This window comes from Camelus dromedarius, chromosome 9 (assembly GCF_036321535.1).
Source record: "Camelus dromedarius isolate mCamDro1 chromosome 9, mCamDro1.pat, whole genome shotgun sequence".
In the NCBI taxonomy this organism is placed as follows: Eukaryota; Metazoa; Chordata; class Mammalia; order Artiodactyla; family Camelidae; genus Camelus; species Camelus dromedarius.
In genome coordinates, this window is record NC_087444.1 from 18,923,414 (window position 1) to 18,941,516 (window position 18,103).

General features: G+C 34.0%; 1 protein-coding gene across 4 annotated transcripts in view; it reads right to left on the minus strand.

Moving 5' to 3' along the window:
* Nucleotides 1–1,196: 1,196 nt before the first annotated feature.
* TRIM33 (tripartite motif containing 33) overlaps nucleotides 1,197–18,103 on the minus strand; it is a 114,687-nt gene continuing 97,780 nt past the window's right edge. For 2 of the 4 annotated variants that reach the window (XM_064488863.1, XM_010976106.3), the window contains 8 exons: nucleotides 17,232–17,295; nucleotides 14,768–14,927; nucleotides 13,275–13,624; nucleotides 11,050–11,173; nucleotides 9,620–9,694; nucleotides 7,694–7,846; nucleotides 6,226–6,276; nucleotides 1,197–6,146 (listed from right to left, as the gene is read on the minus strand). In XM_064488863.1, the coding sequence (XP_064344933.1) occupies nucleotides 5,934–6,146; nucleotides 6,226–6,276; nucleotides 7,694–7,846; nucleotides 9,620–9,694; nucleotides 11,050–11,173; nucleotides 13,275–13,624; nucleotides 14,768–14,927; nucleotides 17,232–17,295 (1,190 nt within the window). In that variant the 3' untranslated portion in view covers nucleotides 1,197–5,933. The remainder of the gene's footprint in view (nucleotides 6,147–6,225; nucleotides 6,277–7,693; nucleotides 7,847–9,619; nucleotides 9,695–11,049; nucleotides 11,174–13,274; nucleotides 13,625–14,767; nucleotides 14,928–17,231; nucleotides 17,296–18,103) is intronic. The other 2 variants (XM_064488862.1, XM_064488861.1) reach the window with 2 other exon arrangements.

The window sequence follows — 18,103 nt, forward strand, 5'->3', positions numbered from 1 at the left end:
ACTTCATCATTACTTCATCTCTTGTTCTAGGACTTGTTGTCACTGGTACTTCACACTGTGGCTCTCCTGGCTTTCCTCCATGACTAATCCATAGTGCCCTTGTGGAGTCTTTTCCCCTAGTTTCCTCTATTATTAAGTATTCTACTCTTATTCTATACATTTCCTAGGCAACATCATACTCTTACATTGTTTTAGTTATCAACTATTATGCAAGTGGCTCAGTGACAGTTGTTTACTGAACGCCTACCGTGTGCTAGGCATATTCATGATGAATAAAACATTTCTGTTGGATCTTACAGCCCAGGGATTTCTCATGAGCACCAGAACTATGGACCTGCACCTTAATTTTCCATAGGTACCTTCAACTCAGCAAATCCCCAAACTAAACTCATTCTCCTCTACTCGTAATCTTTTCTCCCCTGATTATTTTAGTATATACCATATAAAATATACCTAAGGCAAGTACATGGCCCCAGTTATTGGTCTATTTTACTTTTTAAATCTAAAATTTGACTATTTTCCATTTCCACTGCTAGATAGCCTAGTTTAGGGCTAACCTGGATTACAGCCTACAACTGCCTCTCCACTTCCAGTCTTCTCCATAACTCATTCTTCATAATTAAAACGATCTTTCAAACAGGCAAGTCTGATTATGTCAACTCTCCAAGCCCCATCCTGCTTAAAATTCTTTTCAGAGACTCCTTGTTGCCCGCAGTGTAAGGCCCAAGCCCTTTAATGTTGAGTTTCAAGACACCCTGCATGAAAAGGACTCTGCTCATTTCTTTAGGTTAGTATTTTAATACTCCAACTTACACTCTACTCCAGCCAAACTGAATTTTTGGGGTCCTGGAATACACAGATGTTCTTTTAATTTTCAGGCTTTTGTAATACTTCTTTTTCATTCTCTCTTTACCTGGTCCACTGTCCTATCTTTCATGAATGAAAGAGAATGCTTCCCTGACCAGCAAAATTGGGGGTCAGATCCCTTCCCATGCGTTACTATCTACATTCTGTGTTAACCCTATCATAGCACTCATCATTCTCAAATACAGTCTAAAGACTTGTGAGGGCAGGAAGGTATTTTATCTTGTTCATGACTGTATCTCCAGTGCCTGGCACATAGTATATATTTTAAAAATAAGTTTAAATGATTAAGTCCCAACTCAAAAAGGAAGGAAAAAAAATTCATTTGAAAATGTTTTCAATTTTCTAATTTAATAGAAATAACCAAAACAATGTGGCTTTCAAACAAGGCTTTAAACTGATCTAATACAACTTCTACAACACGTTCCAGAGCATTGTAACAAGAAATATTTACAGGCAGCGAATGCATTAAATAACCAGGAAAGGAAAAGCTTGCTTTTATTACACACCAGCAAAAAACACAGGAAGGGAACAATTAGAAACTGTAACTTTGTTTAAAAAATTAAATATGATTATTTAGAGAATACAATACCACAGAAACAGCACTTTTTCTTTCAGAATCATACTGAAGGATAGTTAACTATGTGCAAAAATAATAGTAGTTGTAGTAATGGTAATAATGAGGGGAGGAGACGAGCTGAAATACTGGAAGCAAGGAACTAGTAAGGCTGTGAATTTAACCCTTTCGTGTGTAGGTATGTCTACATAGAAAATTAACAGGCTTTCAGATTGCACAAAATTTTTTATAGGCGTATTTACATATTTCACTGTGATTTAAAACATAGTTAATGCCTACATCTCTCAAACCAGGAGCAGACATGCATTTCGTTCTTAAGACCGAAATTTAGGCCACACTTGAAAGGGAATATTGCAGTGGCACTTACAAAATCATTTCAGTGCCTTCCCACACACAAATTTGGTGAATTTAAAAATCAAAATTAAAAATGCTGTTCTTTTAAGATCACTTGCTAGAAAAGGGCTAAATGTAATTTTGCACATTTTGTAGTTTGATTATAATAAATGTATCCAAATTGACTAATTTTTGAAGATAATTTTGTTTCTCAGACACAATAAAAAAATATATAAAAGACCACAAAGGCAAACACAAGAAACTAAGATGGAAGAAATGCTATACATGCATTTGACCAAGTAAAAGAAACCATTATATCCAAGAGTACGTGTTGAAATCTGAAATGTCTACATAAACTGTGGCATATAAATTTTTTCTTAAAAAAGTACCTTCAATTTTTTTTACTCAAATGCCTACTTTTAAAAAAATATGCAACTTTCCCCAATTTTTAAAATAAAATGCCACAATATAGTCATTAGCTCCAGCATACATTTAAATTTCTTAATTTTTAAAAGATAGACTGGGTGATATGCATACAAACTTTCCTATAAAATCACCATCCAGGAGGATTATGACATGCTATTAGGCAACAGACTTAAAGCAGTGTTATTGCTTTATCGAGGAGGAGATAACCATGGGAAATAAAGCATCCAGGTCTGGTATGTGATCACACTGTGATATACCTTAAGCTTTGGATCACCTCCAGCAGACTATTAATATAGACGGGATGAATTAAGAATTCATGGGATGAATTAAGAACTTGATTGTTTTAATCAGAGAAGTTGGGGTGGATGGATTTTATAAAACTACTCACTGATCCAATGTTAAATACACAAATAAGCAGTGCTGACTTCAAGAAATGAGATTTTTATACTTCATGTGTTGTATGTGAGTGGGTAAGGGACTTAAAAGGCCAAGGGAGAGCAGCTACTCCCATTTTGAATACTAAGAGACTATTTAACATATGGTAGGCTACAGCCCAAGGGCTGAGTCAGAAACCCTAAATCTACTGGCTAATTAAAACTAATCACTAATAGTTACATGGCAGGATACCTGCTGAGGTAATTAATAAATCTATAATTTCCACACTATAAACCCTTTGCTTGTATTTAAAAGCATTATTTCTTTGGATTAACTGAAAATCTCAAAACTGTTACAACAAAAAATCAGAGTTTAAAATTCCCTTATAAGAAATGGAAGTCAGAAGGTACCTTGTTGATTCCAAAAAAGAATAACTTCAACAGTGGATACAATGCCTTAACCTTTCTCCGTGGTAACGAGTTGATGTTTCTATATAGAGCATGACCTACAATTTAACCATACTTTGGAACACACACACTTCACCTTGCAAAGCAATCCGAAGCAATTCCTTCACTCAGTGAATCAGCTGAGCCAACTGCTAAAAAATAAAAATTTAGGCCAATGGAACACGCTGAGGGACACTTTGTTCTTAGTGTTCTGAGGGGAAATGAAAGCAATAAAGTATGGTGAAAACTTTGTAAGCCTTTAAGGAAATATTTAATATCTCCAAATCTAAAACACTGCCTTTAAACCAAACTGCTTTTCAGGGATTGATACTCGATTCTTGTCTTTTTTAAACAAATTAACAGGAAAACATGCTAAGATTATCTGAATATCAATTTAAGTTTTTGTATTTTTTTAGTTACTGCTAAACAAATTGGCTTATAAACACAATGATTAATGTGCAAGAAAAATCTTAATGAACTCTAAGGTGAACATCTTCATTTAATGGTGGTTTGTTGACAGTTATACAATTTAATAGTAATTCTTCAGCAGTATAAATTATCTTCTGTTAACAGAAATGGAGCCTAGTAAATGCTGACAATAAGTGGCTTTTAAAGAACCAATTTTAAATTAAAAGAAAAAACCCGAAAAACTCCATCTAACATGGAAATGTTTTGAAGGGAACATCTTACCTTTTAAGGCCTCAGATACCAAGAAATAAATATTTACTTAGAATTTTGTTTTTCCAACCCTGTTGGTAGTACTTATTATCTAAGAAGCATAAAAAGGATTCATATGAAGAGCAAACATGAAGTATTAGAACTTGATGGCTTGGCAAAGTGAAGTTATACTGTTACGCATCTCTTTCCAAAAATGTGCCCTTATGTAAGTCTCCTGATAAACTGAAATCATGATGTGCTGGGGAAGAGGAAACACGCTCTGATAAAAAAAAAACGTTTTAAAACAATTTTCTCCTTCTTGTAAGAAAACTTAAGATTTTGAAATTTGAGAAAAATGATGAACTTTAAAACATATACCAAACTGTTTTAACTTATAACAAAACTAAAAAAGAAGCTAAAAGAGAGTCACAGAATGAAATAAGTCAACAGCAATAATAAAACCAACACACCATCAAAAGGCTTGACTCATATTCATGTTTACCCCCACCATTTGTTAAAAGAAAAACCCAAAGAAATTTGTATAATAATTTCTTTATAGCACTTTATTTGATTCAATACGCACTAAAAAATATTTACCTCTTAGACAATTATGTCAACTTTTTTCTGAGTAGTCTACTGTCTGAGCTGTTTATGCTGAATTTTTAAAAAGGCAAAAATGATTTGCCACAAATCTGCTGACATCTGAAAAATATCTAATGGCAAGTCTTCTATTTTGGTCACTTTACATTCTAACATGTCCATACAAAAGTAGGACTAAAATTTTTAACCCAACAAAAGAGAAGCCTGTGCACAGTCTAGAACACACATCTTGGATCTGAGCATCACAAATGAAGAGAAGAAAAATGAAACAGAGCCAAGGTGGTTTATCTGCCTTGGGTGCTGAAATCAGAGTAGTAAAGGTGGGTTTACTCCAGTAACCATTCAAGTGGGGATTGATTGGCTCATTTTCAGGATATACTTACAGGTCTCTTCTAAGTCCTTTAAGCCCCTAGTCCATGCAAATGTCCCACTTGGTGGACGGATGAGTAATCTAACCCCACCGGGTTTATTTCAATATTTTGATATTTTAATATAAGCTGCTTCTTGAAGATTTTCTGAGAAGTCTGTTCTCTATTAAAATAAGATAGAACCTCAAAATATGAATGTGAACATTAGAAATAGACAGCATATATTACAAATCCATTCTTGATAGGAACATTAGTAAGAATACATATTAGCTTAAAAAACAGGCTCAGCAAATGTTGCTGATCTGCCAGAAGTTTTAGTTCACTATTTACAAATAAGACAAAGTGAAATACAGAAAATTTTACACATTTGGTAGTTGACAGATTACTGTTTGCCAATAGTGGTCTATCAGAAAACTGATATGAGGGAAGACTGGATAAGAGCCAGTTGTCACCTTCTCAAACAAATGTTAAATGTACAGAAAACTGCATTATTTTCAATTTTCAAACATTCTGCCTTTCATGGGAATAACTGTATGATCCGATGATTTGATTGCGAAGTGCAATTCTGTGAAGTGTCTTCTGGAAATGACTACTGTAATTACATGATCTGCTACTGAAAAGTTACTATATTTATTTCAGTGGACCATTAAAGGTGATTAAATGACGATCAATGGTTGTGTTTCCTAGACTCTTAACTATGAATAGAAAATTAAACTACTGTTGAGTTCTTTAAACCAATATAAAAACTAAGGCCCAACAGCATCAAAATCAGAAAAAAAAATATATAATGGCATGATGTAGGGCACATCTGCACTGACATCAAAGTGGAATCTGAACAACTTGATTTTTAAGTAGAAAATAAGCCAGTATGTGTGTGGAGGGGGAGGCATAAAGTTGTTTTAATAACTGCACTTTAGTCCAAAGAGATAATTTAATAAGCAACATGATCCTCAAGTACTCGAACACTCAGTATCCTGCACCAGTCAACACCAAATGATCGTCAATGTCTGCCCATTCTAACAATGAGTCCTCTTTAGTAACAGAAATCTTCAAATCACTTCACTTTTGCTTTTGTTTTTACTTTTAAAGTTGCAAATAGAGTCCTCTCCCCTTTTCTTGACAAGAATGTGTTTTCTGTCCATTATTTCAATCTAACACTGTGTAAAAGCTATCAGTTTCTTCAAGGAGGTGCCCACTGTAGGCAGGATATTCCAGCAACACTTAAATAAAAGTTTTTCTTTTCTTTCTTTCTTTCTTTTTAAACAATTGATTTAAGTTCATATCATTTTACTTTATATGTACTGGTCTCTCATCTGACTTTAGGCGTTTTCTGCGGGGCTGTATAAAGTCTTCGTCAGAGTCCTCAGTTACCTCACCATCATCCTCTTCCTGCTCAAACTCTGGCAAAGGTGCGAAGGTCCTGTCTGAGTAGATCTCTGTGAGTTTATCTTCAAAGTACAATGCAACTGCTTTCCCTGCCTGAGCTACTTCTGAATCAGCCTGCAAGCAAAAGATAGGAATATTCACCTATTGGTAATGCATATTCCTTCACCAAGTTTGCATGGTCTGAAAAGCTTACCTTCAAATTAATCTCTTGTGTTTCTGCATAAACTTGAACAACTTTCATCATCTAAAAAGGATACCAGAGTCAAAAAAAAAAGGGAAATTATAATCCTTTCTAAAGTTATAAGACTGCATAGGATTGGTGACGAAAGTCAGCCATACTAGGAGGAACAAATTGCTATTACCAGATCAAGTGCTTTCTAAAATTATACAGAATACGGACCCACTTTCTTTACAAAGCTACTACTAAAGCTACTGTGAAATTCTCTCAAATTCTGAATTAGTGGCGTCAACTTGAATAGGAGTTGGTCTGACTACATCAATCTACTTAAGTGGTTGTTGAAAGTTTGGCCGTTTTTAAAAGAACACTTACATTTGTTTTACAAATTTTTCACTTAATCAGAATTCTATCTGTATGGCAACTGGTTAATCATAAATTATTTAACTACTATTAAAGCAGTTAAAAGGGGTCTTCTTCCCGGCAAGTGCTAACTATGGTTCATCAAAGCATATTTATTTGAAAATAATCTAACTGGATTGAAAAATAAGACAAAACTTGGGACTGTATTAATTTAACTTTGAGCGAGTGAGGTTTTACTATATTCTTTGTGGCATATTACTATAAAGGTGACTAAACTTTTCACCTAGTAAGAAACTTTTTGTTTAAATTTTTAAAAGTCACCTAGATGCTTCCAGAGGCAACTCTGAGTACATGTTGAATGATTCAATGTGATTTTTTTAGTTAATATTCACATGGCACCCAAATTTCATCAGTAATAAAGATTTTAGTTATTAATCTTTTTGAAGATTTTGTGGATCCTCATCCAATTCCATTTTTTTCTCCTATAATAATGAAAACATTCCTTAACAATAAGAGACTTGACCTTTCACAAAGAAAACAAAAATTTCCTTGAAGGAGGTATATATCTACCACATTTCTTCTGAAAGTATGGAGAGCTCATCTTTAGTCTCAAAAAAATACATAACCAAAGTTAATGAAAGTCACATTGCTGAGATCAGAACTCAGCATTATATACTCAGAGCTACTATTCAGGTGAGCCACCTGAGTTTATAATTTTAAGGCTCTATTATTTATATGGTCAATAATGAAATCAAAGGACACTAGTACAAATACCTTTCCTAAATGTACTCAAAATCATTTTAATCATTGTAATCATTTCCCACAAAATATACTTAACTACAGATTACTTTCTATACTTATCTGAAGCCTCAACATGTTCAGGAAGGGGTATTCAATAATATTCCTAATTTATTATATTATATTTAAGTATATACTTCAAAATACATGCAGTAAGCTTTCTTCTTTGGAGCTGTGGATGCAATCAAATTTCACTTCTGACAGAACTGAAGCAGAATAAATTTTTAAAATCAACTTTGAAAATTTCTTGGCAGAAAAAACAAAAAACAAAATAAGCAAACAAAAACTAGCAATCCAAGACTCTATAGTTTGGAAGCTAACATACTTCATTAAACCTTTCACAGTTCTTGAAGATCAAACGAACATCAGCCACAAAGTCATCTGGGATTTGGTAGTGTTGGGAATGTTTTTTTTGCAGCTTCTTTTTCACGGTGGATAAATCCATTGGTTTCTTTATAATTTTATAGTAGTTTGGTATCTAAAGAAACAAATAAGAATATATAAGGATTCTCCAAAAATGCCAAAGTGTTTAATTTGAATTTGGAAATGCATGGCACATTAATTTTAGAGAGAAACATGTGTTGATTATTGAGCCAGCTGCATGCAAATTCTGAGTAGAGAGAATTGTACTTTAAATCTTCTGCCTCAATCACATCATGAAAATCAAATCATATTCAGAATGTATGGCGGTCTATGGTTAGTGAGGGACCCACAGTTCTATCTTTAATAAGTAAATCTGGAAAGAAAGCAGTCAGCAAGGGCAGCCAGCCACTAGTGTTAAGGACACCAGCCCATCCAAATTGTATGACTCCTATTAAAAAAAGAAAAAAACAGATTCCAAAATGTATTATTATTATTATTATAATACGGTATCTTTTAAAAGAGAGAACCTTGTAACATAAAGAACTTCGGACACAGCAATAGAAGGAAAAAGACTGTAGTAACACAATTCAAGTTTTATTAACCATTTAGTGATCATGCCGGGGAGTTCTGACCCCAACTCTTGGCCAAAACTTTGTAACCTTGGGTAATAACTGAACACAGAGAAACTATTTAAACAGTTATGAAAATAAAATATTGAAAAGTCATTTTCTACTGAAAAGCCCCTTAACTTGAAGACCAGGCTTCCTGGTATCAGATGATTACTATTCAAACAAAACATCTTCCTTGTATCTTTTTGTACTTTAAAATCCATTTCTGAGCCTAGCTAGTAAACAGATTACTATTTCAATGCTCTGTAACAGGCCTGGTATTCAGTAATATCTTAATTCAACAAGTGATGGCAAGTAAATAAAATACATGCAGCATATTTTCATCCCATTTATGAGGCCCCGAGCATCCCTGATATTCCTTTTACTATGGGACTTTGAAGCCTTTATTCCTTACAAAAGGTTCATTTAAGATAAACAAAGGGTGTTGGCTTGCAAAATTTCCCCATAGTCTTTTCTTAATCTTGACTATTCATAAAAGAGGATTTATGAAGGCAGAACCAGTGTGAAAGAGTCAACTTTACACTTTTATTCAAATTAATACTTACATAGAAATTATTTTCTCCCCAAAGTACATATACTAGAATCTTAGAAATAATTTAGTCCAATATCCCCACTGTAAGTTTAAAAAGTAGAGGCAGAAAATTTTGTAATTTCCCCACAGTTATAAAGCTGGTTAATGGCAGAACTAGGAGAAGTAGTTAAGTCTTCTAATTCCTAGTTCAAGACTCTTTCCATTATATTTGTATCCTTTGTGTCCATCTTAAAAATAAAAGAGAACACTAAATTCATTGTCTTCATCATAGCAACAAAAATCTTTAAAAACAAACTCCAGTTTTAACAAGTGAATCTCCATTTAGTCCTAATAACATCAAAAGTACTTATTAATAAGAAATTTATCAGCTTTTATTATGCTAAAAAATTTTACATAGGCTACTGAATCCTAAAAATAATCCAACAAGGGAAGAAACAGTTAAAAAAAAATTAAAAAAAAAAAACAAAAAAAATTGTGGGGGGGGGGATTAGGTTTATTATTATTAATTTAATGGAGGTACTGGGGATCGAACCCATGGCCTTGTGCTTGCCAAGCATGTGCTCTACCACTGAGCTACACCCTCCACCCAGTAGAAAAGAGAACTTGAGCACCTTGGTTGAGGTCAAGAAGCCTGAGTTTTAACAAAAGAGTTTGGGCTCTGGCCTTAGACTGTTTAAGTATTATACTCAACTTCTTTATCAGGAAGGTACTAAGGTAAACAACTCACCGAAGCAGGAACTGGTTCCTGGAATTCAATACTTAATTCATGGCAATAGAGGTAAAGCAGAAGACGTTCACATTTCTGGCCCAAGAAAAGAAAGGAAAACCCATGAAATGTTTCCTCCTCTAGTAAGATATTCTTGAGAATGAAAACTTTATCAGTACAAAGTATTATTACAACAAACTGAACATAAGCCTCCCACATTACTACCTATCCAAGTAAATATATACACCCAGAGAAAGATACCTTGCTTCCCGTTTAGTTTTGAGACTGTAAGTTCATTTAAAATAGGTCAGAAGATAGTCAACGATAGAGTGCCTTTGTTCTTATCTGATAACTCAAGTAATTCATCTACTATTACCTCAACTATTTATGCAAATGGATAGGAGTCATAAAAGCAACATACAGCATTTTGTACAACAATTTATCACTGTTGCTACTCATTATAATTCCCCAAGGAAGGCAAGATACATGCTACTCCCTTTCTTGAAGGGATTCTTCTGAGGTTCAAAATTAAATAAAACCTGTCCGTGTCTTCTTAATACATTTCTAGAATTTAAAAAATAAAACCAGAAGTAAATTGAAATGCATTTTACATTTATAGTTTCTATTTGCTTATACTTCTTTTAATATAAGTTTGTATACTCTAAACACATACCTTCTCCTCAAAGACAGTGGAGGGCAGATTTTGCAAGTTTATACATCAGATCAAAGCCAAACATAACTGTAATGACCACAGAATTATGTGAAAGATATTTTGTCATTAGAGATCAGACTACAGACCAGATCAGCAGAAATCTGAGTGAAATGAGGAGAGGAATTTGTATTTCATTCTTCATACGATGGAAAGCTATTAGAGGATTTTAAGTAAGGAAGTGATAGTTTTTAATATGTAAACAAGTCTATGCACTGCATAGAAAATGGACTGTAAGTGGGCAAAAGTACAAACAAGGAGTTCAGTGAAGAGATTATTACAATAGTGCAGATGAAAAACTATGATGACTGCCTAAGAAGAATAGTCAGGGGGGAAAAAACAGTATTATAGTCATTCCTGATTCTTCTATTTCTAATACATTTCTGGCTTGAGCAACAGAGATGACTGGTGGTACCATATGATAATGGGGATTATTGAGGGAGGAATGCAAGTTTTTTATGTTGTTATTAGCTTGTTTTTACTGCCTTTGCTTTCTGAAGGAGAGGATTAAAAATCAAGATTTTGGTTAGGAAATGCTAAGTGTGACAAAGCCAGACATAAGAGCCTGGAGCTGAGGGCTAGAGATAAAGATTTCAGAAATCATGAATACACCATCAGATGCTGAGCTTAAAAAGTGAAAATTTATCAGGTTACATGTATATTACACTGAAGGAAAAAAAAAAAGACATATAGCCAGACAACTACAGAATCCCTAATAATAATCAACTTTTTTGACACTTACCCTTTGGTCCACGGGACTTAACCCCTGTGCAGTTTTCCCCTTCTTAGTATGTTGCAAGTTATCACAATCATATTCAACTTCTGGTTTCCCAATATCTCTGCAAAATGTGCATATCCAGTCTCCACTAAAGAAGGAAATAGGCAATTAGTCCATGTAATCATGATAAAACCCTAGGGAAGCTGATTTCCTAAAGGTAAGTCTACAGTTTCTTTCCAGTTCTGTGGAAAAGAGAAGTTCTGTTTTTGCCAAATCTCATAAAGTGAAGTTGGATAATAAAAACCTCCCAAAACATTTCCATTCTTCAATTGATTACTTTCTGGAAAGCAATATAAAGCCAGTATCTCTGTATTCAAAGGGAGTCTCTTCATAGCACAAAGCTCATGATCAGAACTTGCAGCACAGGATCAATTCTCAAGACCCTGGTTTTACCATCACAATGACTCCATATGCATGAAGAAGACAAGAGCACAGGATATGGAGTTCTTCAGGTACCTTGTACTGTTTTGGCATGTATTAAACATGCCAAAAAAACAATTCTTTTTTCATGACCAGTCTTTTAAATCTGCTCAGTCAATGGTTTTTTTATATCAGGATTTCTATTAAATCATAAATTCCAATATGATGACTTCAAAAGCATTCTCCCCTTTCCCTCCCCATATATATTTATGTGTGTGTCTAGGGATTATACTAAAACTATGTCAACCATTTCAGTTCCTTCCAAAGCACCTGCCTTTGAGAGAAAGCTTTCAGTGGCAAAATTCTAACATTCCAGATGTTACTATCCAAAGAAGCAAAAAGTCTGAAGTCTTAGTTTCAAGACCAAAATGCCAATGCTTTTCTTTTCTAGAAAAGTTAAAAAAAAAAAAGGCCCTTCTTACATCTATGGCAAATGACTATATCTTCTAAGATTTAAGTAAGAATTGTAATTCTTCAGAAAAAATATTCTGGCACTCTTCATACATTCACTACTTTTCTAATCCTAAAGGCTGAATTTTGAAAAAGGGGAGCATTATTCAACTAAAATTATTTCTCCTCAGGAATCTGAGAAGAAATGTGAATTTTCTATCTATAGGTAGAAAAGAAGCTGAGTTTTCCAAAGGACACTGGTTTACTTTCTTTCACGTAAAGAATTTGGGGTAAGGACTGGTGAAGAAGGAAGGCTAAAAGAAGTAAGTATGATTCTACTATTTTTGATCTCTGAAATCAACTGGAGATGAAATTGCAAGAACATAAAATATGTTAAATGTAAGAAAAGAAAGAGTCTTCTAATCCAAACTCTGCCACCTGAAGATGCAGAAATTAATGTCTGAAAATTAGTGAACTGTCCAAACTAATTAAGTTAGTTCACTACAGAATTACAACCAGACTACAGGTATCTAACCCAGATTTGTTCTACTCTATTAGCTAGTATCATCAGCTAGTCTTGGGTGCCCACCAATCAATGTTTTAATGCTTGAAATCAGACTTGGATGCCATGGGGTCATACAGCCTGAGGACAATGCTCATACTTTGCCCCAGTCTTTATCTTTACTCCAAGTTCTTCTCTTCTAACTAAGGAATTCAGTTAACTGTCCATTCCAAAGTTAATGTCTAAAAGACATTCCAACTAGAGGATCAAAGAAAAAGTCTGAGAAATCTACACACAGTGCTTCAGCCAGGAACTACCAATTAACTGCTCCCAGTGGTCAAGAGGAAGCTATTCCTAAAAGAACTCAAGACATTCAAGGTGTTTTTACAAAGTACTTGTTTTTTCTTTAAAATGCCTTTTGAGAGCTTTCAAACATGAGAAAAATAAGTCTTTGGCAAGATCCAAATAGAGTTGCCTCAAACTGAATAGCATTCACAAATAAAGCCATTATTATAGACCCTATGAAGATTGATGGCAATAAATAAAAAAATTATCTTCAAGAGGAAATCAACTAAGTTTCTCAACACCCTAATCCTTTGCCCCTCATAATTTAGTTTTATCTCATTTGCCCAAATTAAGTATAAACTGGAGGCCAGGAAATAGTCTATTTTTTATCATTAAAGCACAACTTAGACCTTGGACATTTCATCGTTCAGCTGCTTGTTTCTCTAGAAAGTAATGGAATAATAGGCTCCCTGTTTTATAGAAGTATTATGCACTGGCTAAGAAGACTATCTGTCCTGATTAACTTTGTTTGGGGGGGGGGGTTGGCTTATAAAAATAAACAACAACGAAAAATCAGTTATTTCACTGGTACCTTGGAAAGCTAAGAAGTGTTGGAACATGACAAGTTAGATGAAAGACCTTTGGACACTTTTCACAGCACAAGAGATCCCCTCCATTTTGGCAGACAGCACACCAGTCTTCATTTGGGTCATCATCTTTGCTGTTGCCATCTCCTCCAATCCTTGTGGACCTGTGCATGAGGCTTCGAATTGGGGACTTTCCATTGACGAGGCTATTGAGCCCTGACTGTTTGCAGCTTTCATTCGTGTCTGTAGGTTCAGTTTTCACGTGGTTTTCCAGGCTTGCTAATGCATCCAACTCACTCTCCAGATGCAGGTTGGTAGAGAGAGGTGGTGTCAAGCTACTCTCAGGACTACTCAACTAAAACAAAGCAAGGACAAATTCTTGAAGAATCATTTAATCCTTATTGTAGGCAGTATGTGTTTAGTTTTGTCAACATGTATATACAACATGATATACTGACATGATTATTTTGAAATGTATTATTAATTATAAAATTTGACATCCTATTAGTAACGTAAAAGAATAAAAATAACCTCAAAATTATTTAGGCATGTTAATGTATGATTTCAGCAAGCAGTATAGTATTAGTTCACTTGAATAAAGGAATTAATTAAACTGTTAGACAGACTAACTGGGAATAAGTACAGGGTTATACTTTTCCTGCCAAGAGCTGACTGTGATGCACTATTTTTCACTCAATAATCTGTCGCATAGCTTTGTAGAATTTTGAAATATTCTTCTGCCCACTTATTTTAACATACTAAGATTACGACAGTGTAAACTCTTCCATCATCCTTTTGCATCCAGTTTTTTGGAGGTACTTTCCAAACCAAGTTCTGAATGAAGAGGTAACACTGCTCTCTAAATCTACATAAATTGCATTCAATATACTGATACCCTGAGCTGAAACTTCTATGTGCCAACCATATGGGAAATGAGACATATGCCTGGGTAGGAAGGAAAAAAACCAAGATTAAAATTTCTAAACAAAGAGACAAAGAGGGACTTGGGCCTTCTTTCATATAAATTTTATAAAATGTTCCATCTGAGGAACTCTAAAGTCATTAATAATTCATAAGCCAAAGGCAATCTTCCCATCACAAAACTCTTTGATCGTTAAACTTCTTTCATGTCAGCAGTCTTAATCCTGAGCTCATAGGTCTAGGAAAATAGCCAAGGATCTTTTTGTAGCCTGAGACTCAATGTAACTACTGAAATGATTAATAAATTTAGAACAAGAACCCAAACTAAAAGATAATTTGAAATGAGTCCTTAATACAAGGACTTAAAACAAGTAAGTCTTTTCTGACCAATTACAGCTGACACTTAGATGAAAAAGATCAGTTAGAAAAAGAGAGATTTGGCTTGTACCAGGCATAAAAATAAAAAAAAAAATGAATAAATGCCCAAACGACCACTATTCAGATTAATACACCCCAAAATGGAAGAACTAGTGAAATGATCTCCTTAAATCCCTGACAGACTCCAGGGGGAACTTACCATGCAGGCACTCCTCCTGCCATCCTCTGTCTTTTCTTGTTTCACGGCTCCTGAAAAGCTGCATATTTCATCTTCAGTGCCAGGTTCTTGCTTGACCTTCACTTGATCAGACTTGAAACTAAGACTTGTTTTTTCAGCAGTTCTTCCTGACGACCCACAGCTAATAAAAACAACAAATAAAGATCACATATTTGTAATTGTTTTTATATACACTATACAGTCAAACTTGATGAAATTCCTTAAGTTATATGAAATGTTCATTAAAGTGAAAACAATTTATTAGCTTTATAGCAGATAAGGATATTTCATAACACAGTTAAGAGGAGTATGGTATAAACATAGCTTCAAAATTTTAAAAACGTAGATCGAACTTTCAGAAGACCTTAGAAACACATTTTATGGTCTGAGGCACTTATTGTAACTCATTCACAGAATCTAGGAACAATCATTTTCCCAGGCTTAGTAGTACAGAATATCAGTAATTGCTCCTCTCTCTATGAAAGTTCAAATTCTTCTCTACCCTCAAATATCTGAAGGAAACAAAATCAAAAATGGTGATTCATGAAATGTTCTCAAAGGAATCACTGTTTTAGCCTCTGAGTCTTTACCTGAATTGATGTGATGATAAGCTAAGAAGACAGGTACATGACTAATCAGTTCTATCTAGACCACAAAGCAAAACAACCGGCAAGGGAAGTGAGTAACTAAGACTGCAATACTGCCGAGAACAAAAACATCTTTCACTCAATTTGTACTTTTAGAAGAAATGTACTGATTATTTAAAGTGTAATTCAAAGCCAAGAAAGTATATAATTTAGGACCAGTCTTCAAAATGCATATAACACATATATACAAATAAAAAATTCATGTATCTTAAATAAAGTCTTTATTACATTGCACTAAATTATTCAAACTAAAGAGTAAAAATCAGTCAACATTTATCTTTAACACAACACACACACACACACACACACACTCTCTCTCTCTCTCTCTCTCTCTCCCTACCCCACCATTTCTTAGCTCTCTGTCCACCAAAAAGACATAAGAAACCATGAATAACCAGTAGCAGTATGTGTCCCTAGTACCCAGGAGACTGTCTCGGAGCACCATTTCCCCATTAACATGACCAGGATTTTAGAGAAATGGCTTGATTTTAGAGAAATGGCTTGATTTCAGGCCTATGGCAAGAAATGTACAAGATGAATCTGGAACATCTAAGAGAAAACAAGAATGCTTTCAAAGACTATTGGGGTTAGAGCAAAAGAACTAAGAAGCTAACTTGAAAAAGCTCTGACAGGCCAAATATGGAACAATTTAAGCACCAATAAAAATAACATCTATAATTTTAGAACATAAAATATGTTTAAATGTATGAGCTCATAAAGTTAATAATACTCATTGGTCACTGTTGGAGGGTACTGGGAATCAACTCATTATTATAAAAATAGGTAAATAAGGAGACAAAATCAATGTATTCTGCCTTTAAAATTTATTTATTTATTTATTTATATATTGGAGGGAGGAATTTATTTCATTCGTCTATTTAATGGAAGTACTGGGGATTGACCTCATGCATGCTAGGCATGCATACTACCACGGAGCTATACTCCCCCCATTCTGCCTTTTTTATAATCAAAGAGTTGATAGAAAAAAGTTTCTGCTTACAGAAGTATTCTAAACTAATAATTATTAAAGCATACCTTCTTTGTTTAGCATTTGTAAACCAGTAAAAAGAAAAGAGCTAAGGCAATGATCATTACTGGCTGTTACCACAAAAAACAAACAAAAAAACCAACCAGACATTTTGTGATCCTGATAGAAGCACACATCACTACAACAAAATATTCTTCCCACCTAGTTCCCTCGAATCAAACCTGAAACTAATCAACCTCCCTGATCTAAATACCAATACAGAGAAAAAAAGAACAGGCAAGTGTATTTAATGACAAGATGGGGAAATGAGGAAAACTCTGTAAGAGAAACAATACATTTCCTCAACAAATATATTGAGTTTGACCTCAACACATGTGTTGATGGTAATGATGGAGTTTACCTGAATCTGATTCAAAGAAACCATTAAAAAAAAAAAAAAAAGCATTTGTGAGAAAAACTGGGAAATCTGAACATTAACTAGAGCTCTATTGATGTGAGAGAGCAAGCAATTAAATTTTTTTAGGTGTGATAATAGTTGCATGGTTATAAAATTTCTAAATCCTTATCTTTAAGTGATAGATACTAAAACAGTCACAAGTAAAATGATAAAATCCCTGAGATTTATTTCAGAATAATTCAGACCAGGGCGGAATGGGTGCGAGTATAGAAGAAATAAGACTGGTCATAACTTGATCATTGTTGAAGATAAGTGAAAAAGTATATGGGATTTCATTATAATAGTCTACTTTTTAAAATATGTATTTGAAATTTTTCTTAAGAAAAATAAAGCTATTAATAATTTAATACTCACCTGCCTCGACTACCAGTACTAGAAGTACTAGGGGGTCTCACAGGTGTGTGAGAATTGGATAAACCTGAAAAACAGAAAGTCAAATGGGTATGTATGAGGGTAAGAAAATTCAGAATTCTACCTACTAGTTACAGAATTCAAGATTATTATAATGCAATTTAGCAATTCTTGGAAATCAGACCTAGTCTTAGTCTGTAAGTTAAGAATGTCATGTATAATTGTAGGCAGCGATCAATCCAGTTTCTCTCAGCTGAGCCCAGACACCATTCTCAGAATCCTCTCAGAGCAACACTATTTAATCCATGAGAACTACGAGATCAAGAGAAAGCTATTTGCCGTCTCACCCCGTCATTAGGTAAATATCCTACTTATATTCCTATTAATTATTCATTCCTTTAAAAACCCTGGCATACGTATACTAAACCTAAAATATAATGATTCCAAAAAATGTATTAATGATACATCTCATGAAAAACTCTTATTTTAAACCTGAACTGTTCTTACTCTAGAAATAATGAAGTGGTTATATTTCAGTAAGAAAGGAATAATCAATTGACACCAAAAAAATATATCCCATAACGACTTCTGCACTGTCAATTTGTTTAGAGTTGCTTTAATCATTCATTCATGTAAAAGGGTCAATAAAACTGGGATTCTGGAAGAGAGCAATATCTCATGGACTTGATTAACCACACTTTAATAGTTTTCAGTAAATTTTGATGGTTTTTTTTTAACTGCTAATTGAAAATTTACTTGCCCTTCCTCAGTTTTTGCCTTCTAAACAATTTTTCAATTTTTTTCATTATTTAACAACATGTTTTAAACTTGGGTTGAAACCAAAGAATTCTTCAACTGACAACCTGTACTGTAAA